The 21,094-nt window shown below is 42.6% G+C and overlaps 1 protein-coding gene across 1 annotated transcript in view; it reads right to left on the reverse strand.

Annotated features, from left to right (window-relative positions):
* Nucleotides 1-20,894, reverse strand: part of pid1 (phosphotyrosine interaction domain containing 1) — a 32,065-nt gene extending 11,171 nt beyond the window's left edge. Inside the window, exons 1-2 of the mRNA XM_030067159.1 lie at nucleotides 20,726-20,894; nucleotides 8,530-8,676 (exon numbers count right to left, since the gene is read on the reverse strand). Coding sequence (XP_029923019.1) covers nucleotides 8,530-8,676; nucleotides 20,726-20,878 — 300 coding nt within the window. The 5' untranslated portion in view covers nucleotides 20,879-20,894. The remainder of the gene's footprint in view (nucleotides 1-8,529; nucleotides 8,677-20,725) is intronic.
* Nucleotides 20,895-21,094: the final 200 nt, after the last annotated feature.

The raw sequence follows: 21,094 nt of genomic DNA on the forward strand, positions 1-21,094 counted from the left end.
ACATATGCGCACATATGCATGCACACCCACAAACATACATGAACTTACACTGTGCTACCAACAGGATAAGGCCTTCTCATTCTCTAGTAATGAGACATGGGTGGAACAATAAATCAATCATGCAGTATATCACTATACTTCCTCTGTACCAATACACTTGTGCCAAGCTTGAATATATGAATTTTCAACTTAATTTGCACAGATGGTCCATTTGAGTTGCTGTGAGATGTACGTGTTCCCTGCCTTTATGTATTTTGCCTGGAACTGTTCTCTTACATACATGCTGCAGTCAATGTGCATATTAAAACACTGAAAACAACTATTTTGCCTTTTCCAGGACATTTCTTCTTCTTCATTAACAGATATTATGATGTATCATAGCTTATTATCTTACAATGTATTGCAGAATCTCTTGTATCCTGATACCATTGTTATTGTGGTTAAAATGTCGTGATGGTACAGAATCATGACTGATTCCCACCCGTAGCTGGCATACTGTGCAGTCTCCACTTTACAAAGAGACTGAAAGACTTTGCAAGAATTTATTAAAAACACTGTAGAGCAAGCATACCAAAGAGTCCGTGCTGCTCTGTCACCACTTGTTTTTTAAGCACATAATGCTTTCCACACGAATGTCTGTGTATATTGGTAAATGATGGTAAATGAGGCAAACAGACTGTTATTTGGATATGATGAATCACTGGACACAAACCTAGTAATGCCTGAAAACCAAATTTTGTTTAGTTCTGTGTCATGGGAGAGAGAAATGGGGAGAGAGGCAAAGAGAGAGAAAGAAGGAGAGAGAGAGACAGACAGACAGAGAGAGAGAGAGAGAGAGATAGAGAGAGAGAGAGAGAGAGAGACTGGGTCACCACAAAGGAAAACACTGTCAGAAAAACACATCCGCAGTACAACACTCCTGAAGTGAATGGGGAGAGAGACACTGACAGGAACATCCTGGCCCACTCGTGCATAGCTCACATTGAGGAGTAGCGTGTGTGTGTGTGTGTGTGTGTGTGTGTGTGTGTGTGTGTGTGTGTGTGTTTTTGTGTGCAAGCATGCAGGCATGTGTGTGTTTGAGAAGTATAGAGTGAGGGCAGCTGCTGCTAGACCCACAGCTGGTTCAGCTATCAGAGGGGATGAGGAGAGGGAGAGGCAAGGAAGTATGAAGAGAAAAAAAGAGGAGGAAGGTGTGGAGGAGGCAGTGAGAGGATACCTGCTCCTACAGGGAGGGTTTGGGAACATGGAGCAGGGAGGAGAAAAGGGGAGGATGAGAGAACAAGCAGGGGTGGCTGGTGGAGAGAGGATCTGTTTTGTCCTGGCTGGATAAGGCTGAGAAGCAGGCTGGGATGTGTAGGTACATAGAGCAGCACTGCGGGGACTGACTGTTCCCGCACCAGGCACTTTCCCAGACACCGGTCCAAGGACAGACAGGTGCTAAAGACAAAACACACGGCCCGTCTCCCCCTGTGTGGCTGTGTTTTTTCATTGTCACATTTTGCTGCCGTCCTGTAAGATCTTGTGTTTTGTTCCAAATGGCATGAGACGAGATGTCAGTCTGAAAATAAAGCTGTTTTTGTTCATTCCTCAATATTGACAATTTGGAAACAGGGATAGATTTACAGTGCAATGGTGTTGCCAGTGGTACAAATAAGGAAAATATTTCACATTGCCTGTGTCCTGCAACAACCTTTTAACTTTCAAAAAGTCAACTTTTCAGACAGTGAAAAAAACTAAGCTGCAGTCTGACTGATGGCCAAGCATTTGTGAGTTTTTAAGTCACAATGAAACAAAAACAACTTTTTCAACTTGTTAACTAATATTTCATGGCAGAATTTCCCCCTTTTTAAAAATAAATCCAAAAGAACCGACTAAATTTACTATATTTTTTTTGGTAATTTTACATCAAAATCCCACTTCCACTTCTACTGGGGAAACAGTACATGTTCAAAACGGATGACATGAGGAACTAGTATTTCCACCAATAAAAACATCACATTTTTGAACACGGCCCTCGTGTCAAATAAAACTGCTTTTCTCTCCCCAACTGATCAACCGGTGGTTTACACACTTTGAAAGATGCCTGTCCATGGGCACGTTCAATCTGCAAACAGTGTGCACCCTTTTGCACCGTTTTCCAGGTTGGACAACATGTTTCCTTGAACCGAAATGAAAAGAATTGTGCAATGGTTTGTTTTCTCTCATTTGGTGGAGGTGGCAGAGGTGTTACTCAATCAGCAGCGACATGTATGTAAACTGCTCTTGTGTGGCACAACAGAGCATTCAGTGCATCTCTGTTCCTGATTAAATAAACGTTTTGCTAAGCTTTGCCAGGGCTGAGCGTGGCTCGTGAGTCCTGCCCCAACAAACTTTTTAAACGGGAACTACATCACTTTAAGGAGCCACGATGTTCTCAAAATGCCAATTCGTTCTGGTTTAAAATGTTCACGTCGTTGTGGCTAGATACAAGGAGGGGGACAAAAATGCTTTTCATGTCGGGAATGGGAAATTCTTCAAATGTGGGTTAGAACAAAAGCACAAACATATATTTTAGCAGAATTTACTGGAAAACCAACACAAATCATAAACCGAGAAAACCAGACATCAATTTTACACTGAGCCCAGTGTAAAAGTGATGCTACTGAGATCCAGTAGTTTAACCACACAGCTCGTACAGTCAGAGAAGGAGGTGACAGACGTTGCCCTGGTGCTCTCAGGATGGGGCTCCCTCTCAGTAGGCCCCTGAACTTCAGTCCCCCAACATGACTGAGAATCCACTGCTTGGGAATGCAGCATTCCTGAGGAGGTTGTTAACATTCCTGTGCACTTTTTGAATCAGCACAGTACCACCGGCTCCCAATGCTGCGGCTGCAAACATGCGCTGCGCGTATTGGCTTGTTTGTGTTGCGCTGTGAGGAGAAATGTGTGGCGTGTGTGTATGTGTGTGTGTGTGTGTGTGTGTGTGTGTGTGTGAAAGACAGTACAAAACAGAGTCTGAGTGTTTCGAATGGGAGTCATGACAGAGGCACCTTAGTGAACATAAAAGCAGCATTCACATCCACAAACCCTCTCCATGCAGCCATAACCGACTCTGAATTCACTCATTCAAATCAGATCTGGCTGTTCAGTATGAAACCACTATATGTTTATTGCTTTGTTTTGTTTTGATTTATAGTATTTCTGGCTATGAGAATGCTCTGGCACACATTTCAATGTTGATACACCATGTTAATAATAACCAATGCACTCATGATCAATCATAATCAAATTCAATAGTGTCATAAAAACATATATGAGCATTTAAAACATTTAAAATGTATTAAGACAGCTTCACAAAAATTTCAATTGCCTGCCAATTTTAATTACAGAGTAATGAGATATTGCAGAGGCTACCATGCAAGGTGCCAAGATTCCCATCAGGAGTGGTGAGGGGTTCAGTGTCTTGCTCAAGGGCACTTCAGCATGCTCAGTGGAAGAGCTAGGGATTGAACCAGGAACCGTACAATTACCAGACAACTGCTCTACCTCTGCGCTGCCCCCCCATGCCTAGATAGATAGATGTATAGATAGATATAGATATAGATTATAAATATTACAGGCAGCAGTGTGTCTGTGCATGTCTCTCACTCTTACTGCAACCACACATCACTATTTGTCGCTGTGGTCATAATGGTGTGTCTCTGGCTACAACAAACAGGCTACAGCAAAAGCGTATACTATGCAACTGCAATATCAAGGGTTCAAGTCCCATTCACAGCCCACTGCTCAGATTCTCTCCTCTCTTTTCTCTTTCAAGTCAGGTTTATTTGTCTGAATGTCAAAGGAAGATCCTCACCAATACAGATGGAAATCAATGAGTCAGCCATTTTTCTATGGCCTTCTATCTTTTCCTCAGCCACGTGCTGGATCTATCTCTTCAAATTCTTTTTATCATCAGCTGACAGTGAAGAGGTTTGTTTTAATGTCCATAATAGGGAGACAGAGTGGGAGACAGGCACAGAAAGATGGCTAGCTGAAAGAGCATTTGGTCTGATTAGTCAGGAAGAACTGCGCTTTGGCTGTGAAGAGCCAAGCAAAAAAAGCAGTCTGGGAAAATCAGTGGGTCCGAGGGAAGCCCCTAACTCCAGCCTTGTCTGACTCCTCTAATGATGAGCATCAGCACCGGGACAGAGGAGACACTAGTTAACCTAAACTAGACTGGCTTTCTGCACCTCCCCATTCCAGCTGCCATACAAACACACACACACACACACACACACACACACACACACACACACACACACAGTCAGTAACACTGATACAAAGGCGCCGTCACACAAAAAACAGCTAGGCTCGGGAAGCCTGGTCGTCTCACCCCTCAGTTTCCCAGTCATCTAAATGTCACCAGTGCGTGTTGTGTCCACTGAAGGAGTGACGATACGTCCAGCACGCTGATTGACATCAGAATACAAAGTACTAGAGACAAAAAAACCTCTCTGCCTGACGGATTAGATAAAGTGGTGGTAGGACCGGCCTGGCCTGGATCGCTGGTGTGAATGAGGTCACGCTGGGAGCGAGGCACACACTATCACTTGGCTTCCACAATGCAGTATGGGCAAGATGATGCTTTTCAGACCCAAAGCCAACTGAAAACTGCAAGCAAGCTCATGCAAAATGTTTGAGGCTGAGTGCACTATTCATACTTCAACTATACTTCAACACAAATATGTCTTGGCGAAATGGCCAAGTTTTGGTGGAGGAGTCTGTTGTGCAGCTGCAAGGTTGCAGGTTAGATCCCCACAAAAGATAATGTCCTGTAATGCCAAATCTCTGTTAAGCAAAGGAGCTGTGCCAGGTCCCTTCACTTAAAGTTGGTGGCTGTGATAAACCACGGTATAACCACTGTGAAAGATATGTTCATCCCTGATCTGCACTGTCCAAGGTAACACTTGGCTAACAACTAAGAAATGTGGGAGACTTGACCTACACAGAAGAAGAGGTGAATACACTAAATCATTTAGTCATCCTTAGAGGAACAGAACACAACACAGGGCTGGGTAATACAGCCAAAAATGTTATCATGATAAAATTAACCGTAAGAGATAATTATCTCCATATACACCAAATAATTATTCTGTCATACTAAAAATTATTTTATGCTTCTGGGTGAAATCTGAAGAAGCCAGAAAGCCAATTTTCTTTAGCCTACCAAAACGATACAGCGGTGTGCACTTCCTCGCTCGTGAAGAGGCATGCAACCGCAACCTTTTTTCTATCCCTGCCACGTGATTGGCTGTTGGCTGCATCAGTCATGGAATATGATGATGTTGAAATGTATTGGTAATTTATTTAACATTTTTTATATTAATATTGAGGAAAAACATATCATGATACTTATTGTTTCATTCTCCGGGCTTATAATATATATGGTAATATATATGGTATATATTATGGTAATATATGGTATTAACTACCATATATTACCGTATTAACTCTTATCAGACAACTGTCTGATAAGAAAATTTTGAGTAAGAGGCGAGGCATTTTTAGAGTAGAACGCGAAGTAATTTAGCTGTAGCCGTGGTGCACAGCTGTGTGGCTAGCATGGCTGAAAGCTGTGAGGAGCACATTTTCTGAATGGATGTGGAGTGGAGGACTTTGACAGCAGCCGGCCACGCAGAGCAGTGAGAGGTGGGCTTTCATCCTCACTAGCTGTTAGCTTTGGCAAAGGGACTCAAGCCCCCAGTCAGCCTTCCTGTCTGTCGGCTGAGGGCTGGAAGAGGACAGAGCAAGAGAAGGAGGGAAAAAGGAAGAGAGGGAATATAAAACTGTCCTTGGGGACAATAAATGGTTTCATATTGTATTGTAGCATATAGGAGTAAAAGAGGAAAGAAGGAACAGGGCACAAAATTGTTTGGTTTTGTTTTTTTTACAATTTCGCCTGTTCTCTCCATTTCAAAATTCACAGCAAGGGTGTACAGTGTTAGTTTGCGGCCTGGCAGCGGAGGCTGGCAGAGAACAGAAGTGCTGAAGCAGGTGGGCAGACAGATATGCAGACAGGCAGGTAGTGATTCAGACAGACAGGATGTCACATAAGCCAACATGTGCAGGCAGGGAGGCAGACCTGCAGACAGACAGACAGACATGCAGCTGGGGGAAATATTTTTTTTTTCTTTGTGGCTGGCATTCTGATGAATAGGTGTAGTGGTTTCTATGGCAACGTGGCTCACTGCTCCCAGTGACGTTGGAAAGAGCGTATGCAGAGGTATGGAGGGCAGTGTGTGTGTGTGTGTGTGTGTGTGTGTGTGTGTGCGTGTCTAAGTGTGTGCGTGTGAGTTAGAGGAGTTTGTGGATGGATAGAGGTATTCACACTTGACAGAGAGGGCAACTGAGTCTAGCCCAGCTCAGCCCACCAGCGCCAGCAGTCTGGGAAATATACTGGCATGCACAAACACTGAGGGCAAACCAGTGACACACACTGTGGCCAAAGGCTCCGTCTTCCTGTCTCTCTACGGGCTGAGAGATGAGTCAGGCTATGGACTCACTCAAGCCGCTGTGTGTCACTCTTTATGTCTGTCTATGTCTGTAAATATGTCTCTTGTCTGTCTATCCTCTATTTGATGCAATGTAGTGCATTTTGTCTCCTTCCTGTCTTGGTCATATCAGGGTTTTTCCTGTACTGTGAGTCACTTTCCATGTTTCTTTGAAAAAATATATGCTCTACGTCGGCAAAAAATGTGTATATATATTCACTACACTTTAATTACAAAATGCAAAGGCAGTGGCAGTTGTGTCTTAGTGCTCCACTTGGGGTGCCTGTATTGTTGAGTTGGGGTCCTAAAACAGGTTCAGTCTGTGAATTTCACATAGGCAGCAACTCACTGGCTGTGGCGCAAACACAAGGTGCACTCACAAGGTGCACTCATGTTTGCAATGACCATGGCAGAAAGTTTATTTTACTGATTTTAAACATTTTATCATGGCTTCTAGGATAATGCCTTCCTGTACAAAGAAAGCATGCAAGCGACGTGTTCATTTACTGAAAATATATTTTGAGTACCATATTACTTAACTTAATTACTTATAGAGTTAAAGATTGACTTATTACAACATAGATAATAATATTACAACATAGTGAGTATGAGCCTAGCCTTAGGGAAACTCCCATACCCCCTATCTCATTGGACCCCCAGTTTTCTGGAGGAAATCATTTTTCGGTTTCACATTCCAATTCTGCCCGCCGTGCAGAATATTTTTACCCCATAAAGCAGGACGCTGAAAAATGGTCAGTGAAATACCAAGCTCTCTGAGGCAATGTTCAATCACACTATCGAAGAGACTTGCAAAATTATTGCAATGATTAGCCTTTTGCTGAAGAACTGGGGATAATCAGCCAGGCTTTTCACTCTGTACGGAGGAGGAAGCCTGGGAAGGAGGTTAGTAAGTATATGCACATGAAGTTACCACCTTTGCCTGAATGTGAGCCAGGGAAACCCCTCCATATGAACGTGTTTGTCTCTACATCTGTATGTGTCTGTCTCTGTGAGCCCAACCAAACCCCTGTGCTCTGCCAGTAAAGGCTGTCTCACTGAGTTTCACTTCATTTTCACATTTGGGCTGCTGGAACTTTTGGGAAGTGCTGCCAAGGTCTCAGCACTTCCGGTCTCTTAGTTGGCAAGGGCACGTCCCTCGTGTTCACAAGCACGTGTGTGTCTGTAGGCACATGTGTGCACACGTATATGTGTTTGTGTCTGTACGCCCCTCTGTACACTGATCCAACAAACATAAACAAACACCAGCAACAAACAGCACTGGGTCTGTGTCTGCCACATGTCTGTGTTTCTTGACAAAAAAAAAAATCTCAAGCGAATTACTTTCTTCTCTTAAAATTTTACCGACCAATTTTGCAATGTTTATGTTTTTTTTTTGTTTTTTATGGCTAGAGATAGTTGGAAAAGCTTCAGTTAGTTTTCAGATGTGCTGGTTAATGGCTGATGAAACATATTAAAACAACAAAACTGCAACACAAAATATGTGCAAACACACTTTTGAAAGTTGTCTCGTGTGCAAGCACTTCTTCGAAGTTAGTGTTGTGTTCACACTGCTATTGTAACACATAGGCAGACAGGCACACACACACTTTCTTGGTTGGAAGTGTTCTCTGTAATAACAGAGCATGCCTGCTATTTTAATCTGTAGCCCTGTTTGTTTTAGTTTTGAGGACAGAAAAGAGAGAATAGGCTGTGAGTCAAACAGCTCACTGGATCAAACTCGACATCTGACACTTAACAGAGCCAGAGAAAGAAGGAAAACAAACACACCCGTGCCAAAACACATGCACTCACATGTGCGTGTGCCCTAACACATGCAGCAAATATAATTATTCAAAACCTCAAAAAATTAATGGGGGATGCTCAGTGGAAATGACAACACGAAAAGGAAACTTGGGGGATAAAAAGATACAAAAACAATTTGATTTTGATTCCATGAGTGGTGTTATAGGTTTTGGTTTGGGATCAGTGGTTGAGGGTAAGGTTTACATGATCCTACCTTATATCCAGCATGAGTCCTGCTCTTCGTAAGCGGCGTGGTGGAGCACAGCTCGATGGCCTCAGGCTCATGGAAGATGACCGTGGGCAACGGCTCCTTTCTCAGTGTCAGCACATTCAGCTTGGTCTTCAGCATGGTCTGGAAGTGCTGATGGAGGGACAGAGAAAAGCACACTGAGTTTTCTAGCTATACTCAATTACCTAAACAAGGTCACACTTTAGCTGAATGGGACACCAAACAGCAAAGTCAAAAATAAATACTGGAGGAGTCAGAACGAGAGGAAAAGAAAGTGAGAGAGAATAAGACAGTTTGGGGCCATAACAAGGGCTGACTTTGTACAAATCGCCTCGCTACTACAGACAACCAGAATATTAAAACATTGAGTGGTTCATCTTACTTTGTCTTCCTTCCAATAACTACACCTGTATTTTACCAAAAGTGTTTTCTTAATGGCTCACTAAGTAACTACTTGCCTTATCACCAGGAAAGATAATGTTTTCCTACACCTTCAAAGTTGCAGAAATGGTTCAAGGTCTGGCTACATTTTACTGTAATTGATGGCAACAGTTTGCAGTGCAATATTTATGGCAAGTATAATGACTATCAAACCTGACAACACCTTGAACTTACTGAAGCATTTAACAGTTGAGACAAGAGCGCTATGCCATGCTTGGCTGCAGGAAAACAAAATGGAAACAATATGCATTACATGTAGGCTACTAGCATTTGATTGTCTTGTAGTAATTTAACTTTTGGCTGGACCGCATGGTGGGGCCAGCCCTGCAAACACAATCTCTGACTGACCAAGTGATGAAGTTACACAATTGGTCGGTGGAACAATGACGTCACTGGTAAACAGGAAGTGGCCAGGCAGTAATGGCAGCAGCTACCATTGCTTGGCTGTGTTTTGGAGTTTCTCCATTGGTCGTAGCTCTTCCAAAATGAATTGGCGCAAGTAGAACACTGACAACGACTCAATCATATACTAGGTTTTCACCTAGCTTTATTTACTGTCATTCAGGCAATTTTTTGCTAATTTGCCCGTCACCTTTTCTCCCATGTTTTTAAAGGAACTCAAGTGAATTTGCTCAGGTTTCAAAGGGGAACTGCTTAGATGGCATGTACACTGACCATGTATACACTGATTGTAACAATTTCTAGTGAATTGAACTATGGTGAAATTAAGCTATTCTTCATTTTGCTGAGGAGCTCCTGGAAGCCCCTCAAGGACTCCCGGGGGTCCACAGACACCACTTCCAAAACCACTGATTTAGGCCATTAATATTACATAATAAGATTCTATTCACCATAGGTATTATAAAAATAAAAAAAAACACTGTTTCAGCACCAGTTTCACCAGGATCAAATTCAGGTTGCACACACACATTAACAGCAACAGTGGAGACAAGCAGAGCAAACATATGGAGCATTCAGAGAAGAGGTGGCGATGGTGTCAGCGAGCGCTCCAGATGAAGACTGTGACAGAGACGCTAAAGGACGAATAGTCTGCTGAATGTGCAGAGCAGATGAGCAGAGCTCTTCCCGCCCTGCGTGTGAAGGCTCCGTCAAAACAGACAAGACGCAAGCCCACCTGGACGCCTGCTCTCATACGCCATTCTACAGCCAGGGCTTCATAGGGCCGAACAGAACCACATGTCCCTCCTGGCCCTACGAGCCACGCGCTGTGGAATTTCTTGGCTTTAAATTGTCAAGACAAAACTGTGCGTTTATTGAAATCAGGACTTTCACAATTTGAGCAGGAAAAGGTAGTCATGTGGTATTTCTGCTGGGCCTCGTGTGTGCAGCCTACTCTCTGTTATTAGAGATCAACTTGACAAGAAATTCCTTTTAGTGGGCAATAAACTTTTTCATGTCAACTGCACCTGCGGGTATATGGCATCTGACGGTTTTGACATCAATTTGTTAGTCGTCCGTTCCTCTGAAATCTTTCTGAATGACATTTCTCTGATGAGGAGATGTTGTCCAACCATTTTTACCCTGTTTTGCATAAAACAACGGAATAAATCTGACTGATCACCCACACCATGTTGGAGAATTGTGAATTATTAATCTGGCTTATGAGCTTTTTTCTTACATGCATTATTGGTTACTCTGGATTAAATACAGGTAAATCGAGTAGAAATGTCATAAAATCATATGAACAAAAAGTATGCCTTAGGAGGATTTGAATTTCTACATTTTTCAAGACCTACTTTTCAAAGATGACTTTTGCTCTCTTCTCAAGTAGGGCTCCACAATATATTGCTATTATATTGATATCGTGATATAAGAATAGATGTTGTCTGTGTATGTTGTCATAATATTATGATATGTAAAGCGTCTTGTCTTTGAAAGACTGAATTGCAGTAAAAAACTGCACTTTTCTGAACTTATTAGACTGTTCTAGCTGTTTTATTATTTGCCTCTACCTGCTTGGTCATCACATCCACATTTCTCATAACTGATTATCAAAAATCTGTTGTGTGTAAAATCTTATGAAAACACCAGTAGTCATCCCTGCAATATCATCATAACATCGACAAGGTATTTGGTCAAAGATATTGCAATTTTGTGTTTGATTTTGTCCATATTGCTTATTTCTCAAGTACAGATGACTTTTCCCAACCACCTTTTTTTTTCTTTTCTTGTCTCTCTCTTTTCTTGTTCCTCAAAACGGTTGCACCTTTTGCATTTTGGGCCTGCATATTACCAACTTTTCTGTGTGGCAGATGAAAAATTTTTTCAGGCAATATGAATAGCCCCCCCAAAAAAAGGAAAAAAATCAATGTGAGATTTGTTGTTGGCCAGATGTTGCCTGCTCAGTCCACAAAACCACAATTACCTGGCTTGCCAGCTTTTTTTCCCTGCAGTTTCATTAGGTGTAGCAGAGGATGCCCTCCAGATAGAGACAGTGCCACTGCTTGGACCATCGGGACCACAGGCACACTCACCACGCAGCCCTTCATGTTAAGAGCAGAACCCCCAGAAAAAGAGGATCAAGAAAGAGGAAGAGAAACCGAGGATAAAACAAGAAAGAGGAGATGGAGGAGAGGAGAAAAGGCGAGGTGAAGGAGTCGTGAAAGTAAAGCCACATGTGTGTAAACGCTCGCTGACCTCCGCGTCAGCACTTTACGGCTTCCTGACAGCGGCCCACATTCCTGTGGTTGGCCCCATTGCTGAGACGGGTGTGTGTCAGTGGGAGTCAGTGTGTTTGTGTGTGTGTGTGTGTGTGTGTGTGTGTGTGGTGGGACGGGGGGCTCTATGACCCCTCCACCCCCCACCAGGAGCAAAGGGCTCGAGCAGAGGGACGCTTGCAGAGCAACACTGGAATTCTATTCATAATATTTTCACTGCATTTAATTTTTTTTTTATTTCTCTAGCCCCAAAAGGCTCCTCATCAAGTTACTGCTGTTATTGATTCTATTTCTGACTTTAACTTGGAGCCAGGGAGCTTTTCTCCCTTCATCGTCCAAGGGGTGAGGGCTGGGCAGGGTTTTGAGAAGGTAAAGGGACATGGGCTGAGTCTGCAATCCAGATCTAAATCCTACACAATGGCTGCTGTCAGAAGAAAACCTCAAATCTCCAAATAAAGTCTCCCTTTGAGAATTAAGAAAGCCAGCCTTGTTTTCAGATCAACAGCAAGGTAATTTGCGTTTCATGGGTCTGACATTTCTTTCTCCACACATACAGGAAATCATATTCATTTAATTTCAGATTTAAATAAATAAATAAAAATAACTGGAGTGGCACAGTGAACATCAGTGTGGGGTTAGATTGCACCTGAACCCTGAAAGCCATACCCTCTGCTGTCTGGTTCACATCTGGGCCATTTGCCAACATCCAAGATGGATTTCATACTTTAATGTGACATGTGTTTCTGAAAGGTACAACACACACACGTTTGCAGGCAGGAACTACCCAGTATTCTCCTGTCAGGGTTGGTATGCATTTGATGCTTGAGTGAAGCGCATGGCTATCCAAAAACTGGAGCCCATGTTTGATGGATTCAGGGGGATAATTTCAAAGCAATCAGTGACTTCTGCTGTCCTCAGTCACATGGAAAGTATCTGCGTACTAAACACATTTCTCTCTAAAGTCTTTGGAATAGTGGTTTTGTACTTTTGGATCTCCAGACATTTATATCTATTTACACAGGAAACAAACACAGGAAACAAACAGAAGATTTGAGAGTGCTTGGCCCGGGCCTATTTGCTTTCTGGGTTGTTTTTCTGATAAAAGACCTATTTTTAACACTGAGTAGCCAAATCATGGACAAGGCCAAATTTAGGTCTCAGTGCAAAACTGACCACATGTTGCCAGCCACTTCTGAACCACTGCCCTACAAGTATTTACTGGCAATCCAGAATGTCGTTAAGAAATCAAAAACATTCAAACAATTTGAAGAATCCCTCCTGAAAATGTATATGTGAAAAATACTAAAATCTTGAAAAAACAAAAAACAAACAAACAAAAGAAAAAAAAAACAATCAGACAGGCTGGTTTTGGAGTGTGTCGGCTATGGTGTGGAGTCTACCTCCTGCGGTGATGAGTTAAACAGGTCACAGATGGTAAGTTAAACTTTTAGCCCCCTGAGGGAGCATTCCTACAGGACAGAGGCTCTCAGGTCAATCGCATGCTAAAGCCCTGCATTACAGGGTAAAACAAGCCACTGCCACACCCACTCACACACAAAATAGGAGTTACAAGGATGGGATCAGGGAAACACCAAACTGCTAGAAAGATGAGAAGAAACCAGCAAAAGCAAAATGGATAGATGCATGAAATCCTGAAAAAAATATAGATATAGATATGGATATTCTATATAGATATATCTTAGGGGTGCCATGGTTCAACAAACCCACAGTTCAGTTTGTGTTGTGGTTTTTAGGTCACAATTTCGGTTTCCATTTGTTTGTACAAACTTTGGTTTATATTGGATGTTAATGTTATATATTGGAAATTCTATATTCTATATCTTCTATATCTCTAAAATCTATATTTTGTCTTATTTGCAATTTTTTTTTTCATTCAGTGATTTGGGATAGAAATATTAAATCAACAAATCTACTTACTTATCTACTTACTACTATTTAAAACAAAATAAAATATAAAATATAATATTATATGAAATATATAGTATTAGGCTATATACACTGTCAGCTTTATCAGGTCTACCTGTACAATCTAATGCAGTCCAATCCAACAGCTCTGCCATAAATTCCAACTTTTAACAAAGTTTATAATGTTCAGTTTTTTTCTTGACATTGTGGAGAATGTGTAAATTTAATGCTGTTTATTATTGAGGTTGCAGTTTGCAGAGGTCTTGCACTGGCCTACACTATATTGAGAGGTGTTTCTAATTTTTTTGTCCTCCCTATTTACATGAGGGGGACAGAATATTAGAAACAGCTTTCAATAAAATGCAGTCCAGTACAACTGCACCACTAACTATGAGCTCAGTGCCAAACTTAGAATTGAAAGAACACATCTGTCAAAAAAAGAAAATATGAGCATTATAGGCATCATAAAAGTAAACTTTATGGCAGAGCAGTTGTATTGGATTGTATTAGATTGTGCAGGTGGACCTAATAAAGTGGCCACTGACTGTATATTATTGGTATATTAATTCATCAGCTAAGTTAGATGGCTCTCATACAGTGGATATGTTTCTAACACAGCACTTTGTAGGGTGTACTGTGTATTGAACGGTTTGGTTTTATGCCCCTAAATATACATATATATCCAAGTTACACAACTAGCCTGGCAATCTTCCCAAAAACGCAAGTGGTTAGTGATGTGAGGGACGGCTGCAAGCTTAACACAGACCTCAAGACCAAAACAGTGTGTAAACAACATGAGATTGGCTCACACACATGTGCACATGCAAACCCAGATACAGATGTAAAGGGCCTGAGATGAAAGAGTGTGTAGAGTTCTGTTCCAGATGTTGTAGGTCTGTCTGGAGTGCTGGCAGACAGCGAGACAGTAGGCCATCACAGACTGTTATCAGCTCATCTGTTCCGTGTCTTACCTTTTTGTTTTGCTAAGGAAATGATCCATCCAACATTCAAGGGGTAGAGCTCAGACACGCAGACATGCTCTGGGGCCCATAGTCAACATTAGACAAGAAAAAATTTACTGTCCATGTCTGACACCATCCAGAAAACTGCCACATTGTAATAACTGGCTGTCAGGGTTGAAATATCAAAAAACTGGGTTAATAAATGTAGCTGTTTAACAGCCATAGAAGAACTGATGGCTTCTACGATACGCTGTGGCAAAATTATTATGGATAATATGAATTTTTGTCAGGGCAACAAGCACCAAGAAAATATGTCCAGAATCCTAAGAACTTGGGCATGTCTCAGCTGCACTCTATTACGGCTAGGACACACCAAGCCAGCCTCAAAGAACTAGCACCGACTGAAGCTCAGTTCGCTTTGCGTCGACTCATCCTTCACTAATGTGAGAAGACTCAGGATCACAGACCAATAAAGAATCAAACTAACATCAGCCCGTCCCATTTTCATACCACTTAAAAACTGGTTCAAATGTCTTTTTTATGAATCAAATATATATCTGATGAGAAGCTGTAACCAGCACTGGCACTGTCAGCCCAACAGTCGTTTGTGGAACATGGTTTGGTTACCACAACTAGCACTCTCTGGTAATGCCAATGAACAGCCAATCAGAAAGCTCTCACTAACCGATGGCCTTGACTAACAACTGAAAATGATGAATCAGCTGGTCTGTGTCTACTGGTTGCCAACAGTGCTGTACACACTGCAAAAAAAATGGGCGATCGTCATCTACAGAGATTTAACAACAGCCCTACATAGGCTGATGGCCAACCATCAACCTGATGTGTCAGGGGCTTTAGCTTGTCAGGCAAGCAGGAATGTGAATAGTGCGAGATGTAACAGAGTGGCATAATGTAGAGATGAACAAGAGCAAAGTCATATCATATAGGTTACTCCTTAAATTTACTCTACAAAGACAAAAAACAGCTGGAAGAGTTGAACCAACAAACAGTGTCTTTCTCAACAATGACTTAACTGGAAAGCATAACAAACCTGCAGTCATTCTAACCTGGCACCCAGCTCTATTTTGCACTGCCCATGGGCCCCAATACACACACAAAATAGATCCTCTTATTCCTTCCGAATCTGATTAAAACAAAACTTTGGCACAATAGGTCCTGCAACCAGGTAGAGAATGAGGTCCTGTCCACCCAACAGATACGCACACACACATACACCATATGGTTGCAGTTATTTCCTAAAACCACAAGTAGGACGCCTGTCCCTTGTATGGTGAGGACAGGGCAGAATTACATTCTGAGGCTGTTCCTCTATGTGTTTACAGCCTCCTCCTCTTATCCCGGGACAGTTTACGAGAGGAGGTATGTCTGAATGGGCTCAACCCAGAGAGGACTGTGGGAGGTCCCTGCCTGGCGCCTAAGTGCAGGAAAACCTTATCGCCAAACCATGATTGGACAGCAAGTTGAGTAGGACGAGTGAAGGTTGATGATTGGACGTTGTGATTGGTACGTTAGCTCTGTAGGAGGAAGTGGGTATCATCCGACCCAAACCTCAGACCCTGGGGGTGGCAATCTTCAGCAGGCAATAAAAACATCTTCAACTCTGTGACGCAAACAGTTGTGCACCCCCACATCATATTTAGTCCAGGCCTGCTAATGCCACAAAGCACATGGCCTGGGCATGTGCTGTTTCTATGTAAGTAAACTGTTGCAGTCAGATGGAAAACCTTGTATCTTCAAAATGTGCACTATTTAGCAGTTGCGAAAAAAAGCCTCACTGTCTCCAACAGTTTCATTGGACTTTCATTGGACCTATGGACTGTTCATCTATTCATTCATCAAACACAGTAACTCAGACACTCAGATTCACTTAAACTTGAGGGCATGATGCATCTCAATACTGTTTTCCACCCATTTCAAAATTCCACTGATTAGGTTGACAGGCAAAGCAAACATGCTGGATTCATCCATTTTTCACAATATACTATCTCAGACACCAATTGTTGCATTTTTAAAATGTAGATTTTTGTCTTTTCTGGCTTAATTTGGACAAAGAGGGGGGTTGACATTATCGCGAACCTATAAGATATCCTCAAGCATAAGCCTTAGGCTATATTATTGTACAAGAACAAAAAATCACACAACGAAGACAAACCCAAACGCTTTAAAGATCAAAGCAACTCCCCTCCAAAGAAGCTTCAAGTAACCAGTGGTGTTTTCTTCTAGTAGGACCTAAACTAGTGAAAAGATCTAATCTAGTTACTGCAAAAATGAGGGTCATGAAAAGAAGAGCAAAAAAGGCAAGACAGATTGCTTAAGTTTTGTTAGGTAAAGCTGAATCCTTTAAAAACCTTGAAAAATCACAACTTGCTCCAACAAGAGACTATGCCCATTTGTTGTGCAGTAAGGGCCAAACCAGCCTTGTGCTCCAGCTTGCCAAAGGCTTCCGTTCACATGAGGCAGATGTGTGCTGGTAGAGAGAACCATCCAGTCAAGTGAACCATGGGAATGCTGTGCCAGCTCTTCTCAGGGAGTCTTTCTGCCAGCGAGGCCACAGTCTCACCAACATAGCTATGACTGACCACAAAGCAGCCCCAGACAGAGGGAGAGGGAAACAGACGAACGGTCATACAGACAAATAAAGACAGACAGAGATGGCAGTATACAGACAGTGAGAGGGAAAGGCGTGCAGACAGACCCAGTGTGGTGGTTGGATCTGACCATGTTTGACTTCAGCCAGCTATTTCTGCACAGTCAGGACCAAACTGTTTCATCTGCTCAGCCCTGTTTGTCAGTGTCACAGACATGCAAATGACAAAAAACGAGAATCATGGTTAAACAAGGAGCTGATGCAGGGAAAAAAATATGTTTAGTAGCCTGAGAGATGGTCAAAAGGGATGCATGATGTTGTGATGTGGTCTGTGTGTACATATTTTCCTGCCTGCAAACGTGTGTGTGTGTGTGTGTGTGTGTGTGTGTGTGTGTGTGTGTGTGTGTGTGTGTGTGCATTTCTGTAAGGACCAGTGCATATTGTGCAATCTGTTGAACTAACATGGCTGGTTTGTGCCTGGGAGGAAGGGGCCATGAAACTGATTGAGGGATGTGGTCAGACAGAGGTAGAAGGCTTAGGGAAGGAGGGCAGAGACAGACTGATAGACAGAAGGAGAGAAAACAGACAGGCCAAGAAACACTGAAAGACAACAGAAGCAGACAAAGCCACTCCAAGACACACCGTTGCAAACTGACTTCAGCTGCACAACACTTCTGTCACTGTAAAAAGGAGCTGTAAAGCCACAGGTACCCCATAACTCACACCATCACCTTTCTCTCCTTATCACCCCACTTTCCTTCCCACTCAAGCAGGAGACAACCATGCAGCAAGACATCAAATGTTGCTATGGCAACAGAGGACAGCTCAAGTGAGAATAATGTGGATGGATGCCATGGTGAAATAAAACAACAAAACACATCACCATAAATAAGCGGCAGGGCAGTGCAGTGCTCCGCCACCTGACGGCTTTGGCTCTGCAAAACATCACCATTGCTGGCTCAAAGAGGCGAAGGATGACAATATCGGTGGAAAAGGATGACCGTTGCCGTGGTTACTGAGCAAGGAATGGCCAGGCATCGCTAGAGTTCCACAACACACTGTTTCTAGGCATTTTTATTGTAATGTTTGTTCTCCTCTGTGCTGCTCATTTGAACCAGGCCTCCTCTTTGGTGATCCAAAAGCTCATGTGCATGTAACTAATATATTATCCAAAGACATGGGTCATACGAAAGTCAGTATCCCAAATAGCTCCTATGAGTTAAATTTGGCCCTCTGAACCATGAACCCTTGGATACTGGGGAATCTATGATTAAATCTACTAAGCAAGTGTCCAAAGAAGAGAACCAGCAAGCTCTCCCCATGTTACATACTGGGAGACAGTGCTTCACAACAGGAGTCCAAGTGATAAGGCCTATTGACTAAGACCCAAAAATAGGCTTTTTCTATAATCCATATCCATGGTCACAGATCTGCCCTCCCATTCCAAAAATCTATCTGGATCCAAACCTTGGCCAAGTTTCCCAAAACCATCATAGCACTTACGTCATGATTGTTCATTAGTATCTGATGGCATACACAGAAGGTTACTGTCAAAGTCCCATATCATGCTGTCGCACAATTTACCCACATAAGAGTTTAGGAAACACTCCAGTGCTGCTGATGCAGGATATAAGCAGGGTGGGGTTATTCTACAATTGCGACCAGTGTAGGGCTCTATACTAACCCTACCATGGCACTGAGGCAAACAGGATTTCTGAGGCCTGGAAGACCCCAGAGCTGAGTTCGCTCAGACACACACATACACACACACTTTTCCTGTTCCTGTACAGCTCTTTTACTCTGGTTGCAGGGGTGGAGGTGTGGAAGTGGAGGGCTGCAGATATCGGTTTTCATTTCATAACATATTGGTATGCATATTGGTCTGGGGCTTACAAGGAATCCTTGCTATTCTTGCTCCTTAATGTGGTTGTAAATATATAGCTGGGTAAACTATGATTTCCAAGCAATTAACCATCAATATAAAGCCACATTGGTTATGTTTTCAGAGAAGTATTATTTGCTCTGACATTACATTGTTGTTTATGTTCATCTAACAGTGTAGCTGGCATGTAAAACTTGCTAGAATCATGTAACACACACCAGTGCATATTTCTCCTAGTGCTGAGAGGAACATTTTGTCTAGTCTACTATTGTTCCTATGCAGTGTCTGGACAACCTGCTGCTGCAACACTACAATTTCCCAATTTGGGATTAATCAAGTATATGTATTTGTCTATCTACACCGGGCTCTACTTCACTTCTTTTGAAGGCAGATTTACAGTGATTTTGGAGCACTTGTTAGACATGACATAAGGCCTGCTTTCCCAAACCAACTCTCATTGGTCTAAAAACCATTGGCAAGTGTTCAATAAAGCCGTTTTTTTTTCGTTAATATTTTGAATCCAAAAATTCTTTAATTGTTAACAGCTGTTGTGCATTCAGTGTTATTATTCTTCCGCCAAGCGATTCTCGAACGCGGTTGCTAGGCGACAGGCGAGTAGTGGTACGAGTGACGAGTGCTATGTGTTATGATCTTAAATATTTAAAATTAACGGCTGTGTGGTGGGCCGCAGGTGTGCGTTTATCTGATTATTTACGAGTCAAAAAAGAAGGAAAACTGAGGACCGGAACTATCTGTTTTAATAATAGTTGATTCCATCTTCTTGACGCCTGGGCAAGAGAAGGGATTGTGCAAGTTCACTTGGCAGACAGTCCGCACATCGACATCTGGAGAGCATTACGTCTGCAGGAGACGTGAAGCCAGGCTCGGTGCACGGCTTGCCCCTCGCCCCTGGATATCAAACTACGTGTCATTAACGATGTTTTTTCCACTTCCACGCAGGTCAGACACGCCAGGTTGTTGGATAACACCAGCTTTCTGCATTTCACACAGAAACGGGGAGGGGAAAAGACAGATTAAGAATCGTAATTTCATAATAGGCCAGGCAATGTGACGCTATGTGGGGAAAAAAACGGAGAACCTACAGATTGACAACAGAAGTAGGCCTATGCGCTGAGCTCGGTAGGTTATAGTGTGAAGGTAGGGAGTAAAAAGGTGTCAGGCCTGTGGGCAAACATGGCTATTTTCAGACTTCTGGAGAACGTGTCTTAGAAAATGTATTTATTTCCAGTGGTGTTTTTTTTTTTTTTTTTTTTTGTTTGTTTGTTTGTTGTTTTTTCGCATAGGAGGTGTATAATTGATACACTGCAACTCAGGCTTGCGTAACGTGTTTTAAGTGCGTTAAGACGTAAGTACTAGGCAAAACGGGAATAATATGAAACGGAGCGAGCAGCACAAAGGAGTGTTTGAATACAGAGAACAATTGATTCCTCACGTTGAAGCGACGACTGTCCAAACGGAAGTGAATCGCGGTGTCCGCACAACATCTGTATCTTTAGCTGTTGGTAAATCCTGCAGAAACCGTATAGCTTAGCAAATCTCTGCTAGGCTGAAACCACGCACGGCACGGCGGGTTGCAATAACTGTTTAACACGGGCTGAACTAGTTAATAGCTGCCGCTGCGGTGGGAATTAACGTAACCGTTTAAACACACAAGCGAGCCTACCTGCAATCGCTCCGACGCGGGCTGCCACATATTAAGAGAATCAAAGGGTTTCCCGTCTTTACTACAGCTTGTCCTCTTTTCGTAGTCCAGTTCACATCTGCTTCCACAGCTCGCCTCTCCTTCAGTCTGACTGGATGGAAATGAAGGCAACATTGCTCCGCCTGCTTGCAGTTCGCAGAGTAGCCTGCAGGTGGCGGCACTAGGTCTCAGTTTATCATGGCCCAGAATGCTGCGTTCACTATAGTCGGAAAAATTTACATCTGAGTTAGAGCGTACTTTGATAGACCCAACATTATGACACCACATGAAAAGTGATAATTTTCTGTGACACTCGATATGATGATGTGACACTTTTCTAAAATAAATAAC

This window comes from Myripristis murdjan, chromosome 13 (genome assembly GCF_902150065.1).
Source record: "Myripristis murdjan chromosome 13, fMyrMur1.1, whole genome shotgun sequence".
NCBI classification, from domain to species: domain Eukaryota; kingdom Metazoa; phylum Chordata; class Actinopteri; order Holocentriformes; family Holocentridae; genus Myripristis; species Myripristis murdjan.